A 24,261-nucleotide genomic window follows, 5' to 3' on the forward strand; every position below is an offset into this window, starting at 1 on the left:
CAGCACTCTACTGCATCCCAGAGAAGTATTATAATTACTCTGGGTTCTCATACTAACTGGATATGAAACAACATAAGTCCTCTCCAAGAGACTTCTCTACTGCAAGGGAACTGACTTTCAGATAAACAGAAAGCATTGCTTTGGCACCTCAAAGCCAGCAGCATGACAGACCTACAGTACATAATCTTGCACAATTCTTTGAAAAGTTGTGGCCATTGGCACTATTTGCATTTTTTCCCAAGCCATTGAAGTCTGATCCCATTCCCACAATTATCTAACTCCTTAAAGATCTAGGATACTCATATTGTACTCCATCAATACACCTGAGGAAGCAGATTGAAATGTATGAAAGCTCATGTTTAAAAAAATTTGATAAAGGTATTGCAAGATATCTTTTCCTCTTCTTTTCTGTTTATGCTACATTTTGATAGTTTACAATGATGACAAATTCAACAGTTTCCTCTGAATTTGATCCCTTCTGGTGGTAGACCACTGATAGTGTTCCAGTCTTTGTAAACTCATGATGTTGTCCACTCCTGCATAATGAAAAGTGAAATATATCAAGAAGGTTCTCTGCAGGAAGGAATGTAATTAATAGCAAGCATTCCCTGAGGGCTGAGACCTGGTTTAATATAATACCTGTATCATAGTGAATGAGCTTTCAGCCATTTTCCACCTTCTTAGGCTGATATTATTGAACAATACATTTAAAATGCTGTTGCTTTGGGGATACGTTGGTGGCCTAAAGCAAACTAGGAAAGTAGGGCCACTATTTTCCTAAATATGCATTACTATATATTATATTGACATTTACAACTCACATCTGTTAATTATGGCAATAAATATGCAGGTGGGCCATGTCCATGCTTGCTCCTCTGGCTCAGTTATATAGCTTTCAAATATTTTTGCTTGGTCTTTTCAAGTAGGAATTCTAATTGTGAATCTCTACTGTTTGTTACAAGCATGATCTACCTGGCTGAGTGTGCTAAGAATAGCCATCAACTAGAATAAACTTTTAAGATTTGAACCCAAGTAAGGAACACCTGCTGGTGTCTATTATTTTTTTAAAAAACAGAAACAAAAACATTGAGACAAAGGAAAATCCATGAAAAAAAAGCCCAATCACCATATTTCTTACACTGCAATATAGCAGAAGGATTTTATTAAACTGAAGGTCACAATAGGGTTGTTATTAATCATAGCAGGGTAGTTTAAAGAAACTTTATATTTCCAGATGTTACTAGTTGCCATATAATGCTCAAAACAGATCTCTGCCTGTAAGAGGAATAGCTAGGAGAATCTCATAATCATAATACTTTATAATTGTAGAATGCCCCAAAGAAGGTGGAACATTTTGATATTTTTACATCACTACTTTCACAAAGGTTAAGCACTCAAGGTTCTGTAGAAGTCTTGAGCCTGATATATATATACTCAGAAGCTTGCAGTATTAAATGAAGTAACAGAATGAAACCAAAATCAGAGTTAATTTACATATTCATTTACTTATTCAAACTACCTTTAAAGCATCAATAATTTCCATTAAAGCATCAATAATTTCCCAACTTATTTTTTATGAGTGAAAATGCATAAAATACAGTCAATTTTTCATACATACTTGATTAAGCATACATGATTAACTTCAGCTTAGCATCATACACAAGATTTACTCATCCAATTCCATCTTGTATTATGTGACTGACTCAAAGTTAAGCACACATGAGTCCTATTGATTTCACTGGGAAAGAGTAAAGCATGTGCCAAGTTTGGTTTAAAGTTGCAGTTCTGCATCTATGTATGTGGAACCTAGAGAAAATCTCTTCTCAAAAGGATTATGTGTAGCAATTGTTCCCCTTCTAGGATTCACATCTGTGCACAGCTGGCATGCATTGCACCTTCCAATACTCTAGCTCTTCCTCAGGATGAATTCTTTTTATATAAGGCCCGTTATAAACGGGCACCCTAGGACGGACTCAGTCCGTGCTAGGGTTAGAAAGGGGTGTCTTTTCTAGACACCCCTACCCTTAGCACGGACTGAGTCCGTAACAAATGGCAGCGGCTGTTCCACACGGCTGCCGCCATCTTGACGTAACGGACGCTCTGCGTCCGCACACCGCACCCTGGAAGTGACGCCACGAGTGCGTGACTAGCACCTCCCGATGTCTCTTCTGGGGCACAGAAAGGAGCGCGATTTTCACACTCCTTCTGTGCAGCGCCCGGGAACTGTGCGGTTTGGCTGCTGCAGTTCCCGGATGCTGCAACCGGTGGCGGCGGCAGACCGCCGCTTCTCGGTGGTCTGTAACCCGCCATAATTATTGTTTTGCCAAAAATAAAATAACCCTGATTTTTTAGATTTGATGATACTAACAATAGTCTGCAAAGAAATGTCTAGTGGGTTCATTCCCATTAGATGTGATTCCTCCCCTCATCTAGTAATAACTTTATAAAGATTCCTATATGGAACATTTAAGGAATATACTGAATGGGTGGGCCACATAAAGAAAAGTCACTGTTCTCAGGAATATGGGCAACTACTGGCTATGTTTAAGCTTCTTATATAAAATATTTCTGATTATATCCATTCAAGAGAATTAGACATTTCTGCAGAGCTAGGGTATCAATGGTTCAATTGGTACAATTGCTCCAGGCCTGTCCCTGGATAAGGACACGGTACTGAAGGAGGAAAGTATTGCTTATCCCTTCTGGCACTTCCTGAATCTTCTAAAGCTTCTGCTAACTTAAGTGTTTGGTTTACTTAAGAAACTGACTAAACATGCATGGTGTTGAGCTGTTAGTCTCACTGAAGTTGTAGGGGTGAAGGCAGGTTCACATTTTTCTGCTACTTTCAATTATACCTTTAATTTTATTAGTGAATTAATTATTTCATGTATTTATATAATTTCTACGCCACCATTCATAGAAGAGATCACATAGGCATACAAAGGGGACTCTGCTTTTGGAAATGACCAACAGTATTGGCCATTTTAATCTGGACTTCTGTCCTTCTCTTTAATCGAGGGTTGACAACATGTAGTCATACAATCACCCTTTCATTTTGCACCCTGGTCTATGCCACTGTCAAATTTGCCACTTTCACAACACCTGTCCCTCTTTTCAATCAATGTTGAAAGTAATGTTTGTTCCTCCCAATTTGACAGGTATACTTTGCCTGAGGGAAATGTATACAATCAAGATTAGGAGAAAGCAAAAGGTTCTTCAACATATGTGGAGGCATTTGGGGGAATGAAGAAGCAAAATGGTTTCACTTTGCAGCACTTGAGCCATTTTGGGGCTAAACAATGCATAGATTTTTTAAAAGAAAAAAAAGGATCTGTGGTTAGCATGAAAATTGGTTTTTGGGCCCTTTAAGTTGCCCATCCCTAGTGGCTCCCTCACTCTGCAAAGAGATTTCAGATATACCAAAGAGAAGATGAAGGGTGAGGAAATGTCTCTGTGTTTGAGTTTTCTGACCAGGATTCATGGCTTTTTACATTTTTGTAGAAAAATTAAAGTTTTTTTTCTGTACAAGACAAGCACTTCCACATTAAGTGGAGGGAATCAATATCAGCAGCCAAACACATAGGAGATATGCTCTAAGAAATATATAAAATTATCCAGAAAATAATACTAAAATTATGATATAGAACAAGCACAGATTTTTTCTTAAAAAAACAGCTTATGCAATGGAACTATAAAATAGACATATAATGCAATGATAAAAATGTGATGTGTTTTAAATATATATATATACTACTGATTAATATAATGTTAATATGAAGAAATATAATAATTGAAAACCAATTGGCTACATAAATACAGGTGGTACTAATTATAATAAATCCACTGAATTTTCATTCAATTAATGGTAGATTAGCTGATGCTAGAAAAAACACTTAATCAGCCAATGCACTGAAATTTACTCTGTCATGCAGAGATTTCTGTTTAATACCAGGCAGTCACATTACAACAGAAAGCTGAACTGTAGCTGACATGATACCAGTTCAACCTAAAGCTGACTTCAGGTCAGTGAGAACCAGCTGCTTGATAAGAATCTAGGAATCTGTGGCTGGAGTCATTGGGTCTGCATGAATTATGGCAAGGTTGCCTGAGGTAAACAGGTGGTGTTATGAATTTTATGACTTGTGACTTGAAAATAAAGTTGTTGTATATTTTATAGTTTAGAAAATAAAACACAGTAGAATTCAAAAAGTTGATATCTAACTTTGGATTATCATGGGGTATATATGGCGGGGTACATACCTCCGCTTTGCGGCGCTCTGCCGCCGCCGCCAGTAGGTCCGCGGGGGAGCCGGAGCCTTCACACGGCCCGACTCCCGCGCGGACCGAAAAAGAAGCTCCAAAATTTTTTTCTTTTTGCGTCGCTTTTGCGACGTAGCGAGGCGCCAGGGGCGCACTCGCTACGTCAGAAGCGACGCGATGCGTACGGACGCTCAGCGTCCGATACGCAAAGATGGCACCGGCCATGTAGAAGGGCCGGCGCCATCTTGTACGGACGGAGTCCGTACTAGGCCCAGGGGCATCTATAAGAGACACCCCTTTTTTAAAATGGGACGTCCTCTGGACGTCCCAAATGGCGGTGCAGAAAGCACCTGAATTTATGCATAAAATGTGTAATAGTCACTTCTGCCTCTTCACCTGTATGAAGTCCTTTGAATAAATTTAACAATATTATTTGTCACACCAAAAATGTCTATGTGTTGGGAACCAGTGTGGTTTTGTGTGTGTGTGTGTGTGTTGAACTACTACTCTGGAGAACTTATAATAAGAATAACTTGCTGCAGAACCAGCAATAAATCAGTACCAAAGCTCTATCAGTGGATTGTTAAAGAGTAGTGATGGAAAGAATATTTAAACATATTAAAAAAATGATCAAAAACATGGGTTTTTTGGTGTTGAGAAACCCATATGAGAAGAATATCCACTGTTCCAGACCTATTCTGGGAAAAATTGGTATGTGGTTGTTTTGCTCAAAAAACAGCATTTTATGTGAAGAAAAAGAACATACAGTTCTGTTTTCTGCATAAATCCACCATGTGTACATTTTACCAGAATAATTCCCCAGTAACAGTAATTGCTGAGGAGGGAGCCTGCCCCAAAAGACAAAGAGACCAAATTGGAAGAAAGGCCACAACTTTATTAACCAAACAGCACAGGGGTAGGGTTGGCCCAAAGCATGAGGTCTGGATCTGGATCATCAACCAAGTCCTGATTGGTCGATGAACCAATTTGCTTGGTCACAGCCAAGCTTTGAGATGACATAGGGGCCACGAAAAGCCCTCTGGATAAGACATGCAACCGGTTGATTGCATGTTTGCTATTAAGCCCCTAGTCACTGGAAGCTGCTGAATCGTTGTGACCTCAGCAATGGCCACACCGCATGCCTTCATTGCTCCCGTGTTATGAAAGACTCCCAGTCCAATGCTACGCAGCCCTGGATACCATGCCCACCAGATCCATGACTTATGCTACCGCCCCAAAAAGAAAAGTTGTGACAACAACACCAAAGTGAGGGAGAGAGGGTGGGAGAGCCGAGCAACAGTCACCCAAACGGAACATCGCATGGCCTTATATAGGCCCACCAACCAGTCAGGGGCCAGGATAGGAAAGAGGCACCACCTTCCTGGCTCCCTCAAGCAATGAGCTACCCTGTGGGAATGAGGCAGCCAATAGGAGGGCTCTTCCGCCCCGTCCAGCAGAATGGGCCAATAGTGGGCCTGCCCAGCCCCAGCAAGGTATGCTGAGAGCCCATGTGGGCCAGCAAGGGCCCAGGCAGTGGCTCGCTCCCCCAGGCAGCAACAAGGCTGGCCCCAAAGATATGGGGCAGCTTTATCTGCACAGAGAATACTATTCTGGCACAGAAAAGGCTGTTTCTCATGCGGGAAATGTTATTTTCCATGCAAAATGGCCATGAGCAAATTTTGCACAAAATAAGTCCTGAATTGCAAATAGACTTTAAAAATGCATGTGTTTCAAAGGATTTCTCAAAGTGGGGAAATTTTTTCTTGCTGCTTCCTTCAGGATAGAAATTAGTGAAGAATTATATCTCTATTAAAGAGAGAGAGAAATATCAGTTTGGTTCCTGTTTAATTATTGTAAATGTTCATTAGCAACAGAAAGTAGGTGGTTTTGCCTAATAATTCTTGATATCTTGGTCCTAGCAGCATTAATTTACAACACTTTTGGCTAAAGAATTTGCTGAGTGAATTATGTGGTGGTCAGATGCTAAATTGTATGTTTGCTTCAATAATTACTGAAATCTGTACTAAATTTTTAATTGAGGAAAGGGAGATTGGATAAATTATTAATTTGGCAGTGTCAGTGATTATGCCCATGTCCAGATGAAACCATCAACAGAAAGGCCAGTCTGTTGGTTTTGTTTTCTCTCACATTCAGGTATTGCAAAAGTGTGTATATTCTGAATAAAAACCAACTGAAATAAACATAGCCATGTTGGCCATGTAGCAAAATACAATATAATACAGGAAACCCGTGAGGTTTTTTCCCCCCAGCATATGAATTACAATAAATTTTGATATGTATTTTTTTTTAAATACAGTGAAATGAAGTTCCACCAGCTCTAAAACAAATCAAAGCACTTGCTGTTCTTGTTGACAGAGCATCGTGGATGGAAAGGATAATTAACTGTAATAAATGGAAGAGAAAGCTGTCACCCATGGAAGCCAGAATGTGATGCTCTGCCCTAGGACCCATGCCAACTCATCTCAGAAACACTAAAAAGGTGTTTCTAACAATAGATGCATTTTCTTTCCAGCTAGCTGTCTGAACTGCTCAATGGGCATTAAGTGACCTAGCATGCTTAGTATTAACTTTGTTGTTTTCCTTCCCTTGATAACATAAATATTTAACCAAAGTACTTATGTGCTTATGCATTTATTCTGGAAGAAAATTGCAAACCTCTTTTTCTGGCAGCCTTTTGAACTTTCATATGGTAAGTTGTGAAATGCAGATGAGAAGTTGTTGGGGCAGAGAGGTAGTTAAACATTGTACTTTGAGAATTCTGTTGGCAGCTGGCATTTTTCCCCCCTGAAAGAAACATAATTAGAGAAACTGGCAATAATGTCCAATATCAAGAATAGGAAGCCAACTTCCATCCTTTTTTTAACAGCCAGAAAAGGAGCAGTAAATATTTAATATTTTAATTTTTAAGCAATGTATTTATTTTTCACATTTTGAAGTGGCATAGAAATTACTTCTCTTTCTTTCCTTCCTTTTTGCCCTTGTGTAACGTTTTACTCCCATTCTGTCAGTGTTGGAAATAATGCCAGCTGTGGCTAAAATGAAAACAGTAAGCCCATAAAGACAAGTTTTTATCTATTACTTGGAATTAGATTTTTCTCATACATGTCTCAAAAAGACATATGAACAGATAAGAATAAAGTAATTAATAGTATTTCAGTGCCCTCATCTCTGAGGAATGCATCAAATATGGGAACAGGTATGTGAAATACAGCCTCATAAATAGGGAACAAAATTAAGAATTTGGTATGTGGAAAAGCCAACTGCTATTTCAGAGCTGTTTTGAAAATGCCCAGAACTGGATCACCTGGCCATTATCAAGACTACTTACAGGTAGGTGCCAGTAGCCTGAACAATATCTTTTGGACAGGCCACAAAAGCACTGAAGGGATGAAATAAGCTATTGTGTGGATGTGTCATTGTGTTCTAGCCTAGGACATGTTCCCCAGAGATATTATGTTTTTCTCCAAATACATTCATTTCCAAATAACTGTGGTGTTTTTTTTAATGAAAGCTTTTTGAATCATGATAAAAGGTAATGACAAAAAGCTTATAAACTCCACCATAAGGACTTTCACACCTTGATTCTGCTGTGGAAATTTGTTTCTGAAAAATATTACATTCAGCTAGAACACTGACTATTTGGTTTTTGTTGATAAGCTGAAATACTACAAAAACCTAAGCAATCTGATAACATATATGGGGGGAAAAACATAAGTGCACTTCATGTTTAGTCCCACTAACAGTTTCCATAGCTGTGAGCACGGAGCCAAATACCATTATTAGAGACAATATGCAGACACTGGAAATGTCTTTTACAGAATCAGTTAGTCTTCATGTAGCACTACAGGAGCCCATCCCTACACAAACTGAAAGTGTTATAGCTCAACAGTTATAAGCAAGCCTTATACCAAATTTAAGTTTCTCTTGTTTGGAACTAAACTAACTTTCTCTGGAGCATGATTAATTTCATTACATGCTTTAGATTTGTGACATGTATAAGCAATTGAACCTCAAGCAACCAATTTATCAACTCATTTGCTCAGTAGTAGCATATTCCATTAATTGCAATTTGCATTTGTTAGAAATGTTTCCGACTGAGGAGTTTGATAAGATTAGTTGTAAGTAATGCTCAAATCAGCACAAAAAGCCCCCCCCCAAAAAAAAAATCAGAAAAAGCATAGACCTGAATGCTTAGGTGCACACAAGAAGTTCTCCATGCCCATGCAGGCCACCTATTCATCAAATTAAGATGTCAAGAGAGACCCACTTAGTCCACTCTGCAGTCCCCATTGGATAAAGGAAAAAATGATGATAAAGTATGGTACATAGGATCATAGAGTTGGAAGAGAACGCAAGGGCCATCCAGTCCAACCCCCTGCCATGCAGGAAATCTAAATCAAAGCATCCCTGACAGATGGCCATCCAGCCTCTGTTTAATGATCTCTAAGGAAGGAGACTCCACTACACTCCAAGGGAGTTTGTTCCACTGTCGAACAGCCCTTACTGTGCCTGAGTATATTTACAGAAATTTCCTTGCATCATGTACTTTCTCTGTTGTCTCGTGATTTTTGGTAGAGTCAATCAGAAGCAGTATCAATGCTTCTTCTTCAGAAAAGAGTGAGATCACTTATATTGTTGAACAAAACTGATATCCCTTATCATATCAAGAACTGCAGGAGAGGCAGGAGAAATTGATGCCTGCTAAGAAAGTGAAAGGAAAAAAGCATAAAGTGGGAACAAGGGCTTCTATTGTTTATTCTGATAATTTCTTAAGTGTCTAACTCACTCGTAGCCACAGTTTTGATGCATCTTTGGACTATGTCATCAATATCTTAGATCACAAATTCAAAACAATAATATTTATTTTCTGTTCTGTTCAGTTCTAAAATATATCACAGGATGGAAGTAAAGGAGCTAGTGTGTTAGAATGGATTGATAGTTTTGAATTAGGATGGTGAGATATGAGGGTCCAAATTCCCGATCGGCCATTGAAACATACTGGGTGACTTTGGGCAAATCACACTCTCTCAGGCCAGTTACACACTGGCAGTTGGGACATCCGCAGGACGTCCCATTTTTAAAAAGGGGCGTCTCTTCTAGACGCCCCTGGGTCTAATACGAACTGTGTCCGTACAATATGGCGCCGGCCCTTCTACATGGCCGACGCCATATTGACGTATCGGATGCTGAGCATCAGAACATTGCGCGGCGCTAATGACGTCACGAATGCGCCCTTGGCGCTTCGCGACATCATCAGTGCGCCGCGGAAAGAAGCTCCATTTTGGAGCTTCTTTTTTGCTCCACGTGGGAGCCGCGCGGTATGGCTGCTGTGGCTCCCGCGCAGAGCAAGCGGCGGCGGTGGCAGACTGCCTCAAAGCGGTGGTCTAGAACCCGCCCTTGTCTCAGAAGGCAAGGACAAACCCGCTCTAAACAAATTTTGTCAAGAAAACCCTGTGATAGGTTTGCCTTAGGGTTGCCCTAAATCAGAAATGACTTTAAGGCAATCAACAATGACTGGAAGCATCTTCTAAAGTCTGTTCATGTGTTTTGGAAAATAGGATGAATTACATTTATGTATATGCAGGAATGTGGAATGCAGGAAAAATGACTGCAACTTATTTTCTGTTAAGTTTGCATAGCCATAGCAAATATTTTGTACCCTGCTGGTTTGGGGGGGGGGGGACTGCCAACATTCTTCAATGGAGAAAGAGTGGCTAAACAACAGACTTATCTTTTAAGTGTTAATTTACAGAGAGGAAAATGACTTTCCAGGTACATTTGGGATATTGCAATTAAAAAAGTCAGGGGAAAAAATAAAGCTTTAAGTTTGTTTTGTCTGATGTTTGCAGTACTGTTAATCCATTTAGAATAAAAAAATTAAAATAAAACAGATATTGACAGGATTATACCTAACTGAAATTAATAAATTCAATAAATAAATCAATGAATTGTGATGTTTATGAATTCAGGTGAACTCTGACTTACAGTAATTGAATGAACCCCCAAAGCCATCCAGAGAGTACCCTTCCCCACTACTGTTATGAAGCCAAAAAAGGAAAGGGGACAAAGGAGCAGCCTCTGCCTCTGAGGAATGGTATTATATCAGTGATGGGAACCTATACCTTACCAGTTACGATTTCCAGAATTAACGTGTGTGTTTTTGATCAACCAGTTTGAACCAGAGCGTTCTTCAACAGCTGCATTAATTGACACTTTGATGAAACCTCTTCTTTTTTGTCTTGTTTTGAAGGTCTGGTATTCTGAGGAATAGTCTCCTATCCACTTAAAAAGTTAAATGACTTTTCCAGTTAAAATGCCCTTAAAGTTTAATTTACTTCTAAGCTAGGGTTGGCTGGATTTTTCAATGATTATAAATAAACAAGCGGCAGAAATTACACAGGTTGAAACACTGAACTAATTTGAAAACTAAATACAATTACGCATTGAAGTGTTTTAAAATTGAAGGCTGTTTAAAGTGCACTAAATTAAAAATGCATGATTATAAAAGAATGGTTTAGCAAAACCAATATAAGCTAGCAACAAAAATGAATAGCATAAACAATGTTGTGTAAAACTGGACAGCTTCACTGTCAGTCTTATGGGACAAGACTGGAAGAAATAGCAGAAGAAAAAAAGTGTAAATAAATACTGCAATGTGGTCTCAAGTATTCTTGACAAACTTCAACAGCAAGAATGCTCAAATGTACAGTCCAGATTGGTGTGTGGCATACAATTACACAGAGTAGATTTGACTTTTTATTTAGGATATCTGATCTGTCCTGATTTCAACAAAAAAAGTTTTCACTTTATTTAGTATATCCAGACATGGGAAACACATTATATTTGGGTTCCCAGATACAAATCTTTATTTCATTTAGATTCTGTAAAGAAATTTAATAGATCAAAGGAATTATTCTTCTTCTTCTTCTTATTATTATTATTATTATTATTATTATCATCATCATCATCTCTATCCCACCTCTTTCCCAGACTGGAACTCAAAGCAGCTTACAATGATTTTTAAAAATGTTAAAAATCCCGAAAATACAAAAGTTAAAATACAATTAAATAATAATAATAAACCAGATTTAAACATAGATCATTAACACAGCAGCAGCAGAACAATTAGCAATATCCAGTACATTGTGTAAGATGGGCTTTATATAATCACTTGTCAAATGCTTGCTGGAATAAAAAAAGTCTTTGCTTATCTGTGAAGAAAAGTAGGGAGGCTGCCAGTCTAACCTCTCTAGGAAGAGAGTTCCAGAGGCAACCACTGAGAAGTTCTCCTCCTGTGATCCCAACAGATGTACCTGTGAAGGTGGTGAGACAGACAGAAGTGCCTCCTCAGCGGATCTCAGAGCACAGGCTGGCTCATAAGGGAGAATACAGGAGAGCACTTGCTGATGATGCACAGTTCGAATGACTTGTGTGAGTCTTAGCTTGACATCAGAGGAAAGCATGATGCCACTGAGGAATAGCAGCCCAATGTAATTTCCTATTTCTCTGATGATGTGTAAATAAAACATATCATGTGACATTATGTTTTCATACTCAAATTCTTCCAAACCTGCTTCTTTCACCTCACTGATGGCTATTTGTAATGGTGAAATTTTAAGTGTAAGGGAATTTTCATCCAGTGCCCCCTTTCCACAAGTAGTATTTTTCCAACAAGCTTCAAAGGTGTGTGTGTGTGTGTGCGCGTGTGTGTATCTGGCAAGATTTGGGATGGAATGAAGGCTGCAAGAGAAATGAGAAATGAGTGTCCAAGTTGGGATTTGTAATTTGTTGTGGCACCAGAGCTCTCTGACAGAGAAGACTAAGGCCTGAAACAGACGAGCATTTTAAGATGGTTTCTGCATAGCTTGGGAGTGTGGTGTTTAGAGGATGCATGACCCCAACTCGTGCTGAAGCTGTGTTGAAGCCACCTAAGGCAGCCTAAACCTGGCCCAGGAAGGAGAGGATATTTTCTGCTCCTTGCCATGGTCCATTTGAGACCATGGTGAGGGCTGGATTGGGGCCTTGCATGTGTGGTTCCCTGGCATGAACAGCACTGGTGCAGCCCCAATCAGTCCTTTTTGGGTGGTCTGTTTCACCTCTAAATTTCTTACAAAACTACAATTCCCATAATTCACTAGCATTGAGGCATGGCAGCTAAAGTGGTGTCAAACTGGATTATTTCTGCAGTGTGGTGTGTTTATGTGAAACAATCATGCTGGAGTTGGAACATTATGTCACTTTCTGTTAATGGAGAAGGAAAAATAGGACATATAAAGGAAAGCTAGATTCAGACTAGTTAGGGGAAATTATGTCCATTGAAATAAATAGGACAAATTATTTTTCATGTACCGTAATTAAGATTCAGTGAGGGGCTAGATTCATTTAGACTTTATGCTGAACTGTCTTGGTTTCTGGTCTAAAGTAAGATCTTAAAGCCATTATTTTTGCAAAGATTTTCTAGGATAAAAAATCTCCATGGACATCTTGCTCTGGGATTTGGTTTATATTTCACAAACGTAGGGGCAATGAACTAGGAGATACATTGCAATACTGCTTGTCTTGGAGTGATTATTTAGAATCCTGCCCAATGCCATCACGCCATCACTCATAATCCTTAATACACATGGCACATGCATCGTGGATGCATTTGAACTATGGAGGGATTCAGTGTCCTCTTCATATAAGCAGATATTGGCTGATATACGACTTAATATCACAAAATAGAATCATAACGGAAAACAAAAAGATTACAAAGTCCTTTCACTACTATGAATAAGAGAAAAAAAGAAAGCTTGATTATGTGTCCAGAGAAAAATTTCCCATCCTACATGAAAGGTACAGAGATGATGCTCACAGATACACAATCTTCCTAGAGAGTTGAATTGTAAGTCACCATGCTTCTAGTTTCCTTTTCTCTTTCTCTTTTTTTTTTTTAAAAAAAACAAATTTATTATTATTATATATATACTTTATTTATATAGGGCTTTAGAGTACACACAGCCTGTGCATACAGACAATAAAATTGATAAAAATGAAACCTGCCAGTGGCGTACTATCTACAAATACAAAACAAATAAAACAATAGAAATAATACAGGGAGAATAGATAAAAATAAGCAGAGGCAACAAATTAAAAAACATCAAATACAAATCAGATATCAGATAACCATCAGATAAAATAACACACAATGCCTGGGAAGGCTCCCTGAACAATATATTCTTCAACTCAGTTTTGAAGTGAAACCGATGTCTGGGGGAAGGAGGTTTCAGGAGTGAGAGGCAGCAAATGAGACGGGATGAATTCAGGATGGGGCAGGGAGAATCCTAGGCTGGGACAGCACCTTGAGTACCAGAACAGAGTTTACGAGTGGAAATGTGAGGAGAAGAAAGTTCAAAATATTCCATTAGAATAGTGACATACAAAATTGGGTTTGAAAGATGTTTTTTTAACCCAAAAATCCCTGCTTAATCTAAATTTATTTGGTCATAACTAGAGTAAACAAATGGAATCTGTTGTGACGCCAACCAGTTTGGTCAATCACATTGTCTGCACTGGCATGGGGCAACCGGGATATTCTGCCTCCAGAGCTGCCCTAACACTCTTCCAGGCAAAGCCTTCTGTTTGATCACTGACTGCACATGCATCCCGTGAGCCTCCCAGTGCATCCACTGCCCCATGGGCTGCTTCTCCTGAGATCAGAACCGGAAACTCAGCAATGAGCAAATGCGCGGCAGACCACCTCCTGTCCTACAAGTGGCAACTGGTGGAGCAGCAGACACAAATGGAACACAGGACACATTTCAAATAGCTTCCTAGCATCAGAACACATGGCTGCAAACTTTATGTTAACTTTAGATGTTTTTATTTTACCTGTCCATTCTAGTTTTTTGTTCTAAGCAATGTTGATTTTATTCAGTCATGATTCACCCACTGGATGTTTTAAAACATTTTGTTTTAACTACAGTCTAGAGCAATCATAATCAACCACAAGGACTTTCCTTGTCTTATGTAACAAATGTAGATCACAGTTTTGAGCCCACTAGAGGTTAATTTCCTACATCTAGTTTATTTTTGTTGCTATTCTTTCAGAATGAAAATCACATGTAGAGTATTTTTACACAGTTCCAACTATTTCTAGTGAAAAATAAACCGGCGTATAGGCTGAATGGCCGTCTAGCTATATTTCTGTGTTATCTATAACACATTACTTACTCCCAACAAATTTGCCAGCCCAGATTTTGCCAAAGATGTACTGTATGAAGAAACTAATTGCTATGATCTTAAAATCTTACCATAAAAAGGAAGTTTAATATGTGTTTTACTAAAAACAAATGACTAATGTACTTGTAAAGCTGTTATATTTAATCCAGTGTCTACATCATTATAATAATGATTTGTCTCCTTTGGATTCTGCCATTAGCTTTTATTGCAGTCCTAAATTTTATTCTATTTCTCCATCATTACCTCCAGATTGAGCTGAATCATGTACATACAAACAATTCCAACTGGGCCTCCAAATTAGTCAGGTGTTTACAATTTTGCCCTGTGTGTGCTTATTGTAATGATGTGAAAGGGCATGCTTAGATGCTACATGGTACTTAGGCATGGATATGCAGGAAGAAAGAAGCAAAGGGGTGTCCATTCCATCATGAAAGTGTGAGCCAAGTGAAACACAATGTTGCCAGAAATCTGGAATTAATAGGGCAGCTTGGTTACACTGTATTTACTTCAATGGATGGTGATCAGGGAAGTATCCATTTCCTCCTTGTGCAATCTCTCCCCCCCCCCCTTTCAATTTAAATGTTTTAGACTGCAATCCTACACCCACTTAGTGGTCAAGGGCATTAGAAGATGCCTAGGCACTGTCTAGATGCAGCAGAGGGGAGAATAAAGATCTGCTACCCTTCAGGACCTTCAGCATAACACTGGAGGTTCAAGACAGCAGTTATTTTGGTTTTCAGTTGTCCAATTGTATTCACATGGTGCATGGTGACCTCTTTGTGTCTTCAGCCACTAGTTCTCTGGTGCCATTAAGCTGTGTTGTGTAACCATGGAACATGGAATCTCAGTATAGAAAAAACCAATACAGCTTTATACTCCACATGTATAACTGTTGGATCCTGGTCATATGCTTCATGTCCATTCCTAATTTAAATTCACTCATTACCCTAGAGATGAACAACAACAGATTTTTTGCCTACAATTCCCATCAGCCCTAATTAGTATGACAAATGATGAACCGTTATTAGATTTTTCATTCGAAAACAACTGGGAAGCCATAGATTTTCACTTCTACTTCAATGTCAATGATTACCTGTTTAGCAACCCTCAGGATGCCAGGTACAAATTGGACCAGTGGCAGCTAGAGGCATCCATGTCAAGATGGTGGTTTTCATCTGAACACAATACCCAAAATAGGCTCCATGCACTGAACAACTCCTTTGTAGTCGAAAAACTGGAATATTATGCTGGTCTATTCTGGCAAAATATAATGCTAAAAAGTAACTTTTCCAAGATCTTGTCTCTTACAGATTAACAAAGTTCCCACAGTTGTTCTAGGGATGCAAGTTCTGATTAATGCATTAGACCCTATAGCATATATAAAGTGTCTGTCTTGCTACTGCTACTGTAGCATACATGAAACCTGGGTTCCTTTCACACTACAGAAATATAGCATCATAGTGCTATATCTGTGTAGTGTGAAAGCGCCCCATCTTAAATCTATATAGTTATTTCTCAAACTAGCACTGCTTTGTCATTGGAGTGTCTCTGATGTCTGAAAAATAACAGCTATATGTTGACCTATGCCTTGGATTCTTACATCATATGCATTCCCAACAGCTCTTCGTCGGTAAGTGCAGGATTAGTCCTATTCCATTCAGCCAAATAGATGAAACAAATTTTCCTGGCTAAAAAATTCCATTTCTAGTGTAGTGATAACTGATACAATTAAATCTGGAGTTTGGAAAGTAACATTTAAGAGAAATGAATGCAAAGATATCTTGAAGCTATCCACAACTGAACAATGATAATATGATGTACCTCACCTCTGAGAATAATTTTTCTAGTGCTTAAGTATGGATAGCTTCAGGATATCATTATATTCCTTCTTAAATTTTCAAACTTTGAAATATTTAAAGGAAAAACACCTCAATTGGCCACAAAGAAGTGATACTTTTATTTGATGGCCATGCTTCAGTGTACTGGGTGGAATCAATGACTTCTCGGATCACACTATTTCTCTGTGCTTTCTTCTGGAATTGCGTATTTTGTCCTGTGAAAATATCTTTAACTTTGGATGAAACAGACCACTCAAAATGGGTGGATGGGGTCCATCCCAGAGCTGCTTGACCTGAAGCCAAACAGATGCTTGCAGCCCTAATCCTACCTGCTGCCATGGTTCTGGGCATTGCCCTGAAAAGAAGCAATTTTCTACCGCTCCTTTTCAGGGTGGCTTTTCTGGGTTGGGGCAGCTTCCGGGTGGCTTTGGGGCATGTCATGTGACCACACCCCCAAATCACTCAGAAGTAGGCCTTTTTTTTACTATCTCTTTCACCCCTTTGTGACTTGAAGCTCTTTTAACAGCTTAATGCTGAAGTTGTTTCATGGAGAGATATCAATACTCTGACTGTGCTCCATCAGAAAATGTAGAAGTAAATAAAAAAAACACCTATGCCCCTCTTTTTTTCTTACATGGGGGGGGGGGCTAAAAACAACAACAAACCCACCATCTTAAACAAAAGAGTAAAATTGGTAAGAATATGGATTAAAAATATTTGTAGGTGAACGGAAATAATGAAAGGCTGAAATTCTCTCTGATAAAAGTTTAAACATATCTCAGATGTTAGCTTTGCAAATTTGTATAGACCAGTTTTGATAAGTCAAAGTCTGAAGAGCAGAATATGATCATTCTCTGGCATAGTAAGGCCTGCATACTATTGGTAGTCACAAACAGAATAAACCCCTTAAATCAATGTGGTTTCACAAGTATTGACTCTCTACTTAACAATTGATTCAATGGGTCTACTAAATGAATCCAGATCAGCATATCTAGTATTTTATTGAGACTAGATTCAACATTCAAATTCAACCACAGTTCAAGAAGCTATTGACAAGCTGGCATTTCTGCAGAGGAGGGCAATCAAAAAGGTCTGGAAACTGCTTTTGAGGGATGGCTTAGTGAGCTTGGTATGTTATCCAAGGGAAGAGAAAGTTAAGAGGTGACATGACCGCCATGTTTACATATTTGAAAGGGTGTCATATTGAAGATAAAGCAAGCTTGGTTTCTGCTGCTCCAGAAACTAGGACTTGGAGCAAACTATAGCTCTTCAACTATTCAAACTATAGAAAAAGAGATTCCACTTAAACATTAGGAAGAATATCCCAACAGTAAGAGCTGTTTGACAGTATGCTGCATTGGAGAATGGTGGAATCTCCTTCTCAGGAGATTTATAAACAGAGACTGGTTTTATAAGAGATTTATAAACAGAGATATGTTGGAGTTCCTTTGATTCTAGGTTCCTTCATGGCAGGGGACTGGACTGGATAGCCCTTGTGGTCTCTTCTAACACTATGGCGCATTACAGACCACTGAGAAACAGCGGTCTGGCTCTGCCTCCGCTTGCAGCGTCTAGGAACCGCAGCCTTTAAACAGTGCGGCTCCCGGACGCTGCAGAGAAGGAGCACGGAAATTGCACTCCTTCTCAGGCCGCGGAAGAGGTGCCGTGAGTGCCAAAGGGCGCACTTCCGGCGTCACTTCCGGTGCGCTGCGTGCGGACGCAGAACGTCCGCTACGTCAAAATGGTGGTGCTCATATGAACAGGACGCCGCCATTTTGTATGGACTGAGTCCGTGATAGGGTAAGGGGCGTCTAGAAGAGACGCCCCCTTTTCAAACTGGGACGTCCTCAGGACGTCCCTAATGGCAGTTTGTAACCCGCCTATGATTCTAAAATGTTAGCACCTGGATCTTAATCTTTCAAAAACCAAAAAGTCTATGTAGAATGCAGTTTTGAAATCAATATTCATTCACATTTGCCTGGAAAAGTGTTTTTTTTTGTTTGTTTGTTTGTTTGTTTAATTTTGGGTATTTTCCTCATTTGCTTCAGATGAGCTAACAATATTCTAAACTGATATCTTCTTCCATAGCCAAATCAAAGGGTAAGCAAGATATATTCGTTTCACACTTTAATGCACTGATCATATTTTATAATGTTCTGTTGGAGGAAGGGAAGAAAAAAATATAGAACTACATTGAAGCCCTGAGATTTAACACAAAGAGATGTGAGGGGAAATGGAGAAAACCAATTGAGGAGACATATTTCCTGTACCTCTCCAATTGACATTTCAGTTGTTTATAACAGAAGAAGGTAGAATAAAGGCAAAACAGATGTATGTCTTCTGCAATCTTCAAACCATGATAACAACTGAGGATGTGAAGAAAGAGATGTTTGCCCCTCAGATAAGAAACATCTGTCTTAGGTTGCTGGGAAGGAACTCACATCAAGACAACATAATTGTAAGACATGGACATTTATTATTTATGGCTTCCCAGAATCAGTTCACCTGCCCCCCCCAAATTCAGATAAAGAAGTCCACCAAACATATATGTCTATCAATGTACCTTTGTCAGGACTTAAGAACACCTGCATTTTTCAAAATTCCTAACTAGTTAATGAGGTACTGTGGGATGGGGACTGTAGCCCAAAAATGAAATTTTCAAGCTCTGGCCATAGGTTAGCTTGGTTTCAAAAAAAATTTTCTGATGGTGCAAAATCAATATGACCTGACAACTTGTAAATAAAATATTCAGTGTGGGTTTTGCAGTATGAAAGGGATATATAGGAGCAACACTTGCTTAGTGATTTAATGCTCTCACTCTGGATGATTTGAGGACGGAACCAGAAGTAAATGCTTTCCACCTCCACTATAAGTGGAGCCCTGGTGGCACAGTGCTCAATGCCAGTACTGGCAGCTACAACATTGTGAGTTGGGTCCCACAGGCTCAGATGTGACTCAGCCTCCCATTCCTTCCTAGGTAAGCAATGAGTACCAGTTTGTTGGGGACAGTTGACTAACACATGGTAAACTTCTTGAGAGTGGATTAATATGAAGGGGTATGAGAATGTAAATGCTAAATGCAAAGTGCTATAAGTGTGACACCACCGCCCCCGCCAATGCTTAAGGGCAGCTGGAACAAGCCTGGTACATATCAAGAGCTGAGGTGATGAACCTTTATTCCAGAGTCCATGGGCTGTGTTGTGCATAGGGTGGAAGTCTTGCAAAAGAAGGAGTGAAGACTCCTTGTGCATATCCAAAAAGGACATATGCAGTGTAAGCTCCGTATGTCACCAAGGAATTCTGGCAACATATTTAGGACAAAAGAAGTGCTTGTTAAGGAAAAACCACATGGGTTATACAGTAAGAGAATAAACTGTATGGAGTCAGAGTGACTCAGCAGAAGCCAATTGAGAACCACACAGTGTGAATGGTTAAGCAATAACAAGTCCAGAGTGCCAAGGACAAGATTGCAAAGTGGAATAATGGCACACCTGACAATTGTTAATTGGTCAAGGCTGAGATGATGAAATCATTAACTGTGGGATGAAAAGGAGAACCATGGAAATAATGTACACGCCTACGGGGTGGAAACAGACAACAGTAGGTGGTACCTTACTTTGGCTATATATTACTATACATCCCAGTGCATTTGTGGGGTTGTAGAGTGGATTGTAGAGGGAGGAGTTGAGTATGTTGGAGCTGTATATAGTAGAATAAAGTAGATCTTTTATAAGACTACTGAGTTGTCTGGTGTCTTGGTGAAGCTACAAGAACCAGCAGGACCCTGGTGAAGAAGGTGAAGATTTCTGTGGAAGCAAGAGTGAGAAGGCTTGGAGAGTTTGTCGGGTCCTTCAGCCTGTCTCTGCAACTCTGCAAAGATACAACAACTGGCCAAAACTGTCAGCGTGGTGCACACCAGGTGGTGAGTTCCAGGCCAGGTGAAGAGCCACAACTCCCATCATCCCTGACATTGCTTGGTCTTACTCCAACCAAACCATCATGAAGGTTGAGCCCTGCTCCATGACTCCGGAACTGAATTATGTGTTCAGTGCAATTTCGTCGAAGTTGGAGTGGTAGTATTAAACATCTAATAAGTGGTGTCTTACTTGTAATTCTTCAGAGAATGGAACATTTATTTCACTTTCCTTTCTCCACATAAGTCAAGTTGCCTTGATTACAGTAACATAATGGGCACCCAAATGTTGTAGTATGTTCATATGATTTAAAGATTATATCATATTCATTTTGAATAAACTAAAGTAAGTTAGTTAAGTAACATAAAAGTATAATAGCCAGGTAGGCTAGAAGTCATTGTTTCCTAGTTTAGAGTGGAGTATATTATAGTATAGTGTATATACAGGTGTACATGTTTCAATTGTTTATTTTTCTTGTATGTTTTTAAAATTAGAAATTAGTCTAGTATTTGTATGTTGTTCCCATAATTTTTTTTTAAAAAAATGTGCACCCAGAAAACATAAATAATTCCGATTTTAACCCCCCCCCTCAACACACACACCTTTATGGTAATCTTGGGTGAAAGTTAAAATAATAATAATAAAATAATAATATAATAATTTATATCCGCTAATCTCAAGGAATCCAAGCGGATTACAACAGTAAAAATAGCAAAATACAGCTAAAAGAAGATGCTAAAATGCAAAACCCATTCCTCATCCCAGTTCTAAAACAGTTAACACAAAAAGAAATTAAACCTAGAAAGAGATAAAACCAATAATACAATCAGATAAAATAGAAAGAGATATCAATGAGAGTCCATGAAAAGGGGGAGGGAGAGGCAGAAAGATGTTCTAATCTGGAAAGACCTGCGGAAGAGATCCTTCTTAATGGCTTTTCTAAAGGACTCCAAGATGGTAATTTGATGAATCTTATCCAGCAGGTCGTTGCAGAGTCTAGGAGCAGCTGCTGAAAAGGTATGCTGGGTCATGCGGAGAGTTTAGTCCTCTTTGGTTGAAGCAGATTCTTCCCAGCAGAACAGAGAGTGTGGGGAGGATGATATGTGAGAAGGTGCTCGTGCAAATCAGGACCCAGGCCATGTAGGGCTTTAAAGGTTAAAACCAACACTTGTATCTTGCCCAGAACTAATAGGCAGCCAGTGGAGGGATTTTAAGACTGGCAAATTTGAGCAGATCTTGAAGTGCCAGTGAACCAACCTGGCTGCCATGTTCTCAACCAATTGAAATTTCCGAACTCGACACAGGTAGCCCCATATAGATCACGTTACAAAAGTTGAGCCGAAAAGCTACCAGTGCATGTGGCAGTGTTTCAAGGCCTTCCTGCTCCAGGAAGGGGCGCAGTGGCATATCAGCCAAAGCTGATAACAAGCACTCCTGACCATTGCACCACCTCAGTCGTCAGGTGGAGAGACGAGTCAAGGAACACCCCAGACTGCGAACAGTATCCTTGTCTTATTGTTGTCTATCCCTCTGTAGAACTCTTGTCCAGAATCACATTTCAAATGAGTTCATTGGAATACAATGACATGGATGATCCAAACTTTAGTTCTAGTACTGATTTCTTGACTACAGCCCTCATTTTGATTGTGACTGAAACAGAAATAATTAACAAAGCATGTCTTTCTCATTAATCTTTGTAAATCATCGGCAGTCATTATTTTGGTTGCTTAATAGTAGTAATATTTGTTGGCGCCCCCTCTGAACATAAACTGAGCCTGAAATTAACGGACACAACTTCTCCCATCTGCAAAATGGGGATAATTGCAGCAAGAATTCCTCATGTGTTTTTTACATCATGCATTGTAATGAAAAAACTAAGACAATCATTTAGGTTAGCGCTCCCTAGGATAATGAGAATAGCTACCCTACCAACAGAAATAATAGCCAATTTCATTTTATCTCAATCAATTTTAGTAGTAATATTTGTGCGATCATTGTGGACTGATATACATGCTAGATATTCCAGACTGCTATTTTATGTTACAATTACTCCATACATGGTTTTTCTTTATTTTTTTTCAAAGTAGCTTAATTTTTCAAAATCCACTTGTGTGTATTAAATTCTTCTGGAAGTGATGGTATGTGTTCATGCATTTGAACTCTCTGCTATGCAATTATGGTTTACTGCTCAAGTACAGTTTATTTCTCTTTCCAAACAGAATGCAGTGACTTTGGGTGAAATTGCAAGTGATGGGGGCAAAATCTGTAACTTTACCTTCAGCATAACAGAAACAGAAAGTTCAATAGAATAACATCACATAATGCTTTCACTTACTGCAAGCAAATTGTCTTTTCCAGCACAAGTGAGCTCATGCATACCATGTCAAAAAATTCACTTACAATTTTGAACACATTTCTCTGAATTGAGAACAAAAACTACGGGGGAATTAACTGAAAGATTATGGGCTATCTCTTGTTGCACCAATTAGCAGCAGAATAGGAGGGGAAAAAGTGTGTGGGGGGAGAAAATCATTTATCTTCAGTTCATTGTTAACTCATTGAAAATGTTAGCACTGTCATACTAAAAATTATCTGACCATGCATATTATATGAAGAAATGGTCTGTTTGGCATAAAAAATGTAGTGTAGTTATAGAATGCAACCGGGACAAGACCAACGGATTACTGAGGAAGTCATCTCACACATCTAGCTTCTCCTGATAGTTGTTTTTTCATATCCTCCCCCCAATTGCAAAAACTTTAATCTCCTTCCTTTGAAGCTTATATTAAATGGAATTATTCTTTGGGCACATCAAGTCCTCATTTATCACACTGGGCCAATTTCATAGGAACACTGAATGCAGGTCAACTCTTCCACCTCTCGACTGTTGTTGATCCAATTTAAACTTTATTTATTCTTCATAAGGCCACCAAAACAGTTCTGTGTGGCTGCATCTCAGGCGGAGGTAGCACAGTATTTGAAGTGAATTCCCAGGAGTGATTCATCATGTTGGTTGAATATTTCTATCGATGCCATGTATCCTGGGGTGAAAACAGAGGGCAAAATAAAGCGGCTTCCAGCCACTTTGAAAGTGGGGTGTTTTTTATGATACATGTCTCAAAGTGGGTGGACCGAAATAACCCATGCTCTGGTACTAAAACAGAGGCAAATAGAAATGTACACTTTACACCTGCATGTAAATGCAAGTGTGAGGCTTCATCAAAGCAGAAAACTCAAAGTGTGACAATTCAATGGATTATTATAACTAAAAAAACCAACCAGACAGTTCAGCGGGGGGGGGGGGGGGGCTGTTGTGAAGAGGGCATGTATGAGGGGTGGGGGTAGGCTTCATGACTGTGCTTTGCCAATGTCCCACTCACATCTGATGCACTGTACAGGCAAAGCAATTGCATATGCAACTGTGTGGCAATCAAAGGGGCAGCCATCCAATGGAATGGCATCTGGACGTGGGGGGGGGCGTAATTGAGGGATGATGTAGGCAAGTGTTTTGTGCAATGGTGTACTTTCAAGGTAGGGAGGCAACAAAGAATTACCCAGTTGTGCAGCTTGATGCTGATCATACAGTTGGGCTGTGTGTGTACGCCCACCTTGGAAGTGGGCCTGTTGGCAGAGGGTTTTCATCTTTGGGGAAAAAGCAGGATTAGCTGCTTTTTTCCTGCCCACTGTCGTCTGATAGACTGCTGTTCTCCGGCCCTCCCTTGGCCACTAAAGGACCATAGGTAGTGACCCAGCACCAAATGTAGGTTGGATGCACAGGAAGAAGGGGATAAAGTGGGTTTTTGCCAGGCATAGCTTTACACTCTTATTTTTTTTCTTTTTAACAGGAAATAAAGACTGGCTTTTGCAGAAGTTGAAATTGTTCAAAATTTCCCCCTAAAAGCAGGTCCTGTCTACATTTAAAATATAATAAAATAAACTTCACTATGATATCATACGGGACAGCTTAAAAGTTTCAAAGTTCACTTGCCTCTTATTCTTATATTCGG

The 24,261-nt window shown here is 39.4% G+C and overlaps 1 protein-coding gene across 1 annotated transcript in view; it reads right to left on the reverse strand.

The window, feature by feature from the left end:
* Positions 1–412: 412 nt before the first annotated feature.
* The window catches only part of LOC121930939 (phosphatidylinositol phosphatase PTPRQ-like), a 33,152-nt gene continuing 9,303 nt past the window's right edge, over positions 413–24,261 (reverse strand). The window contains exon 9 of the mRNA XM_042467974.1: positions 413–536. Coding sequence (XP_042323908.1) covers positions 413–536 — 124 coding nt within the window. The remainder of the gene's footprint in view (positions 537–24,261) is intronic.

The sequence above is a fragment of the Sceloporus undulatus genome, chromosome 5, assembly GCF_019175285.1.
Source record: "Sceloporus undulatus isolate JIND9_A2432 ecotype Alabama chromosome 5, SceUnd_v1.1, whole genome shotgun sequence".
Lineage (NCBI taxonomy): Eukaryota > Metazoa > Chordata > Lepidosauria > Squamata > Phrynosomatidae > Sceloporus > Sceloporus undulatus.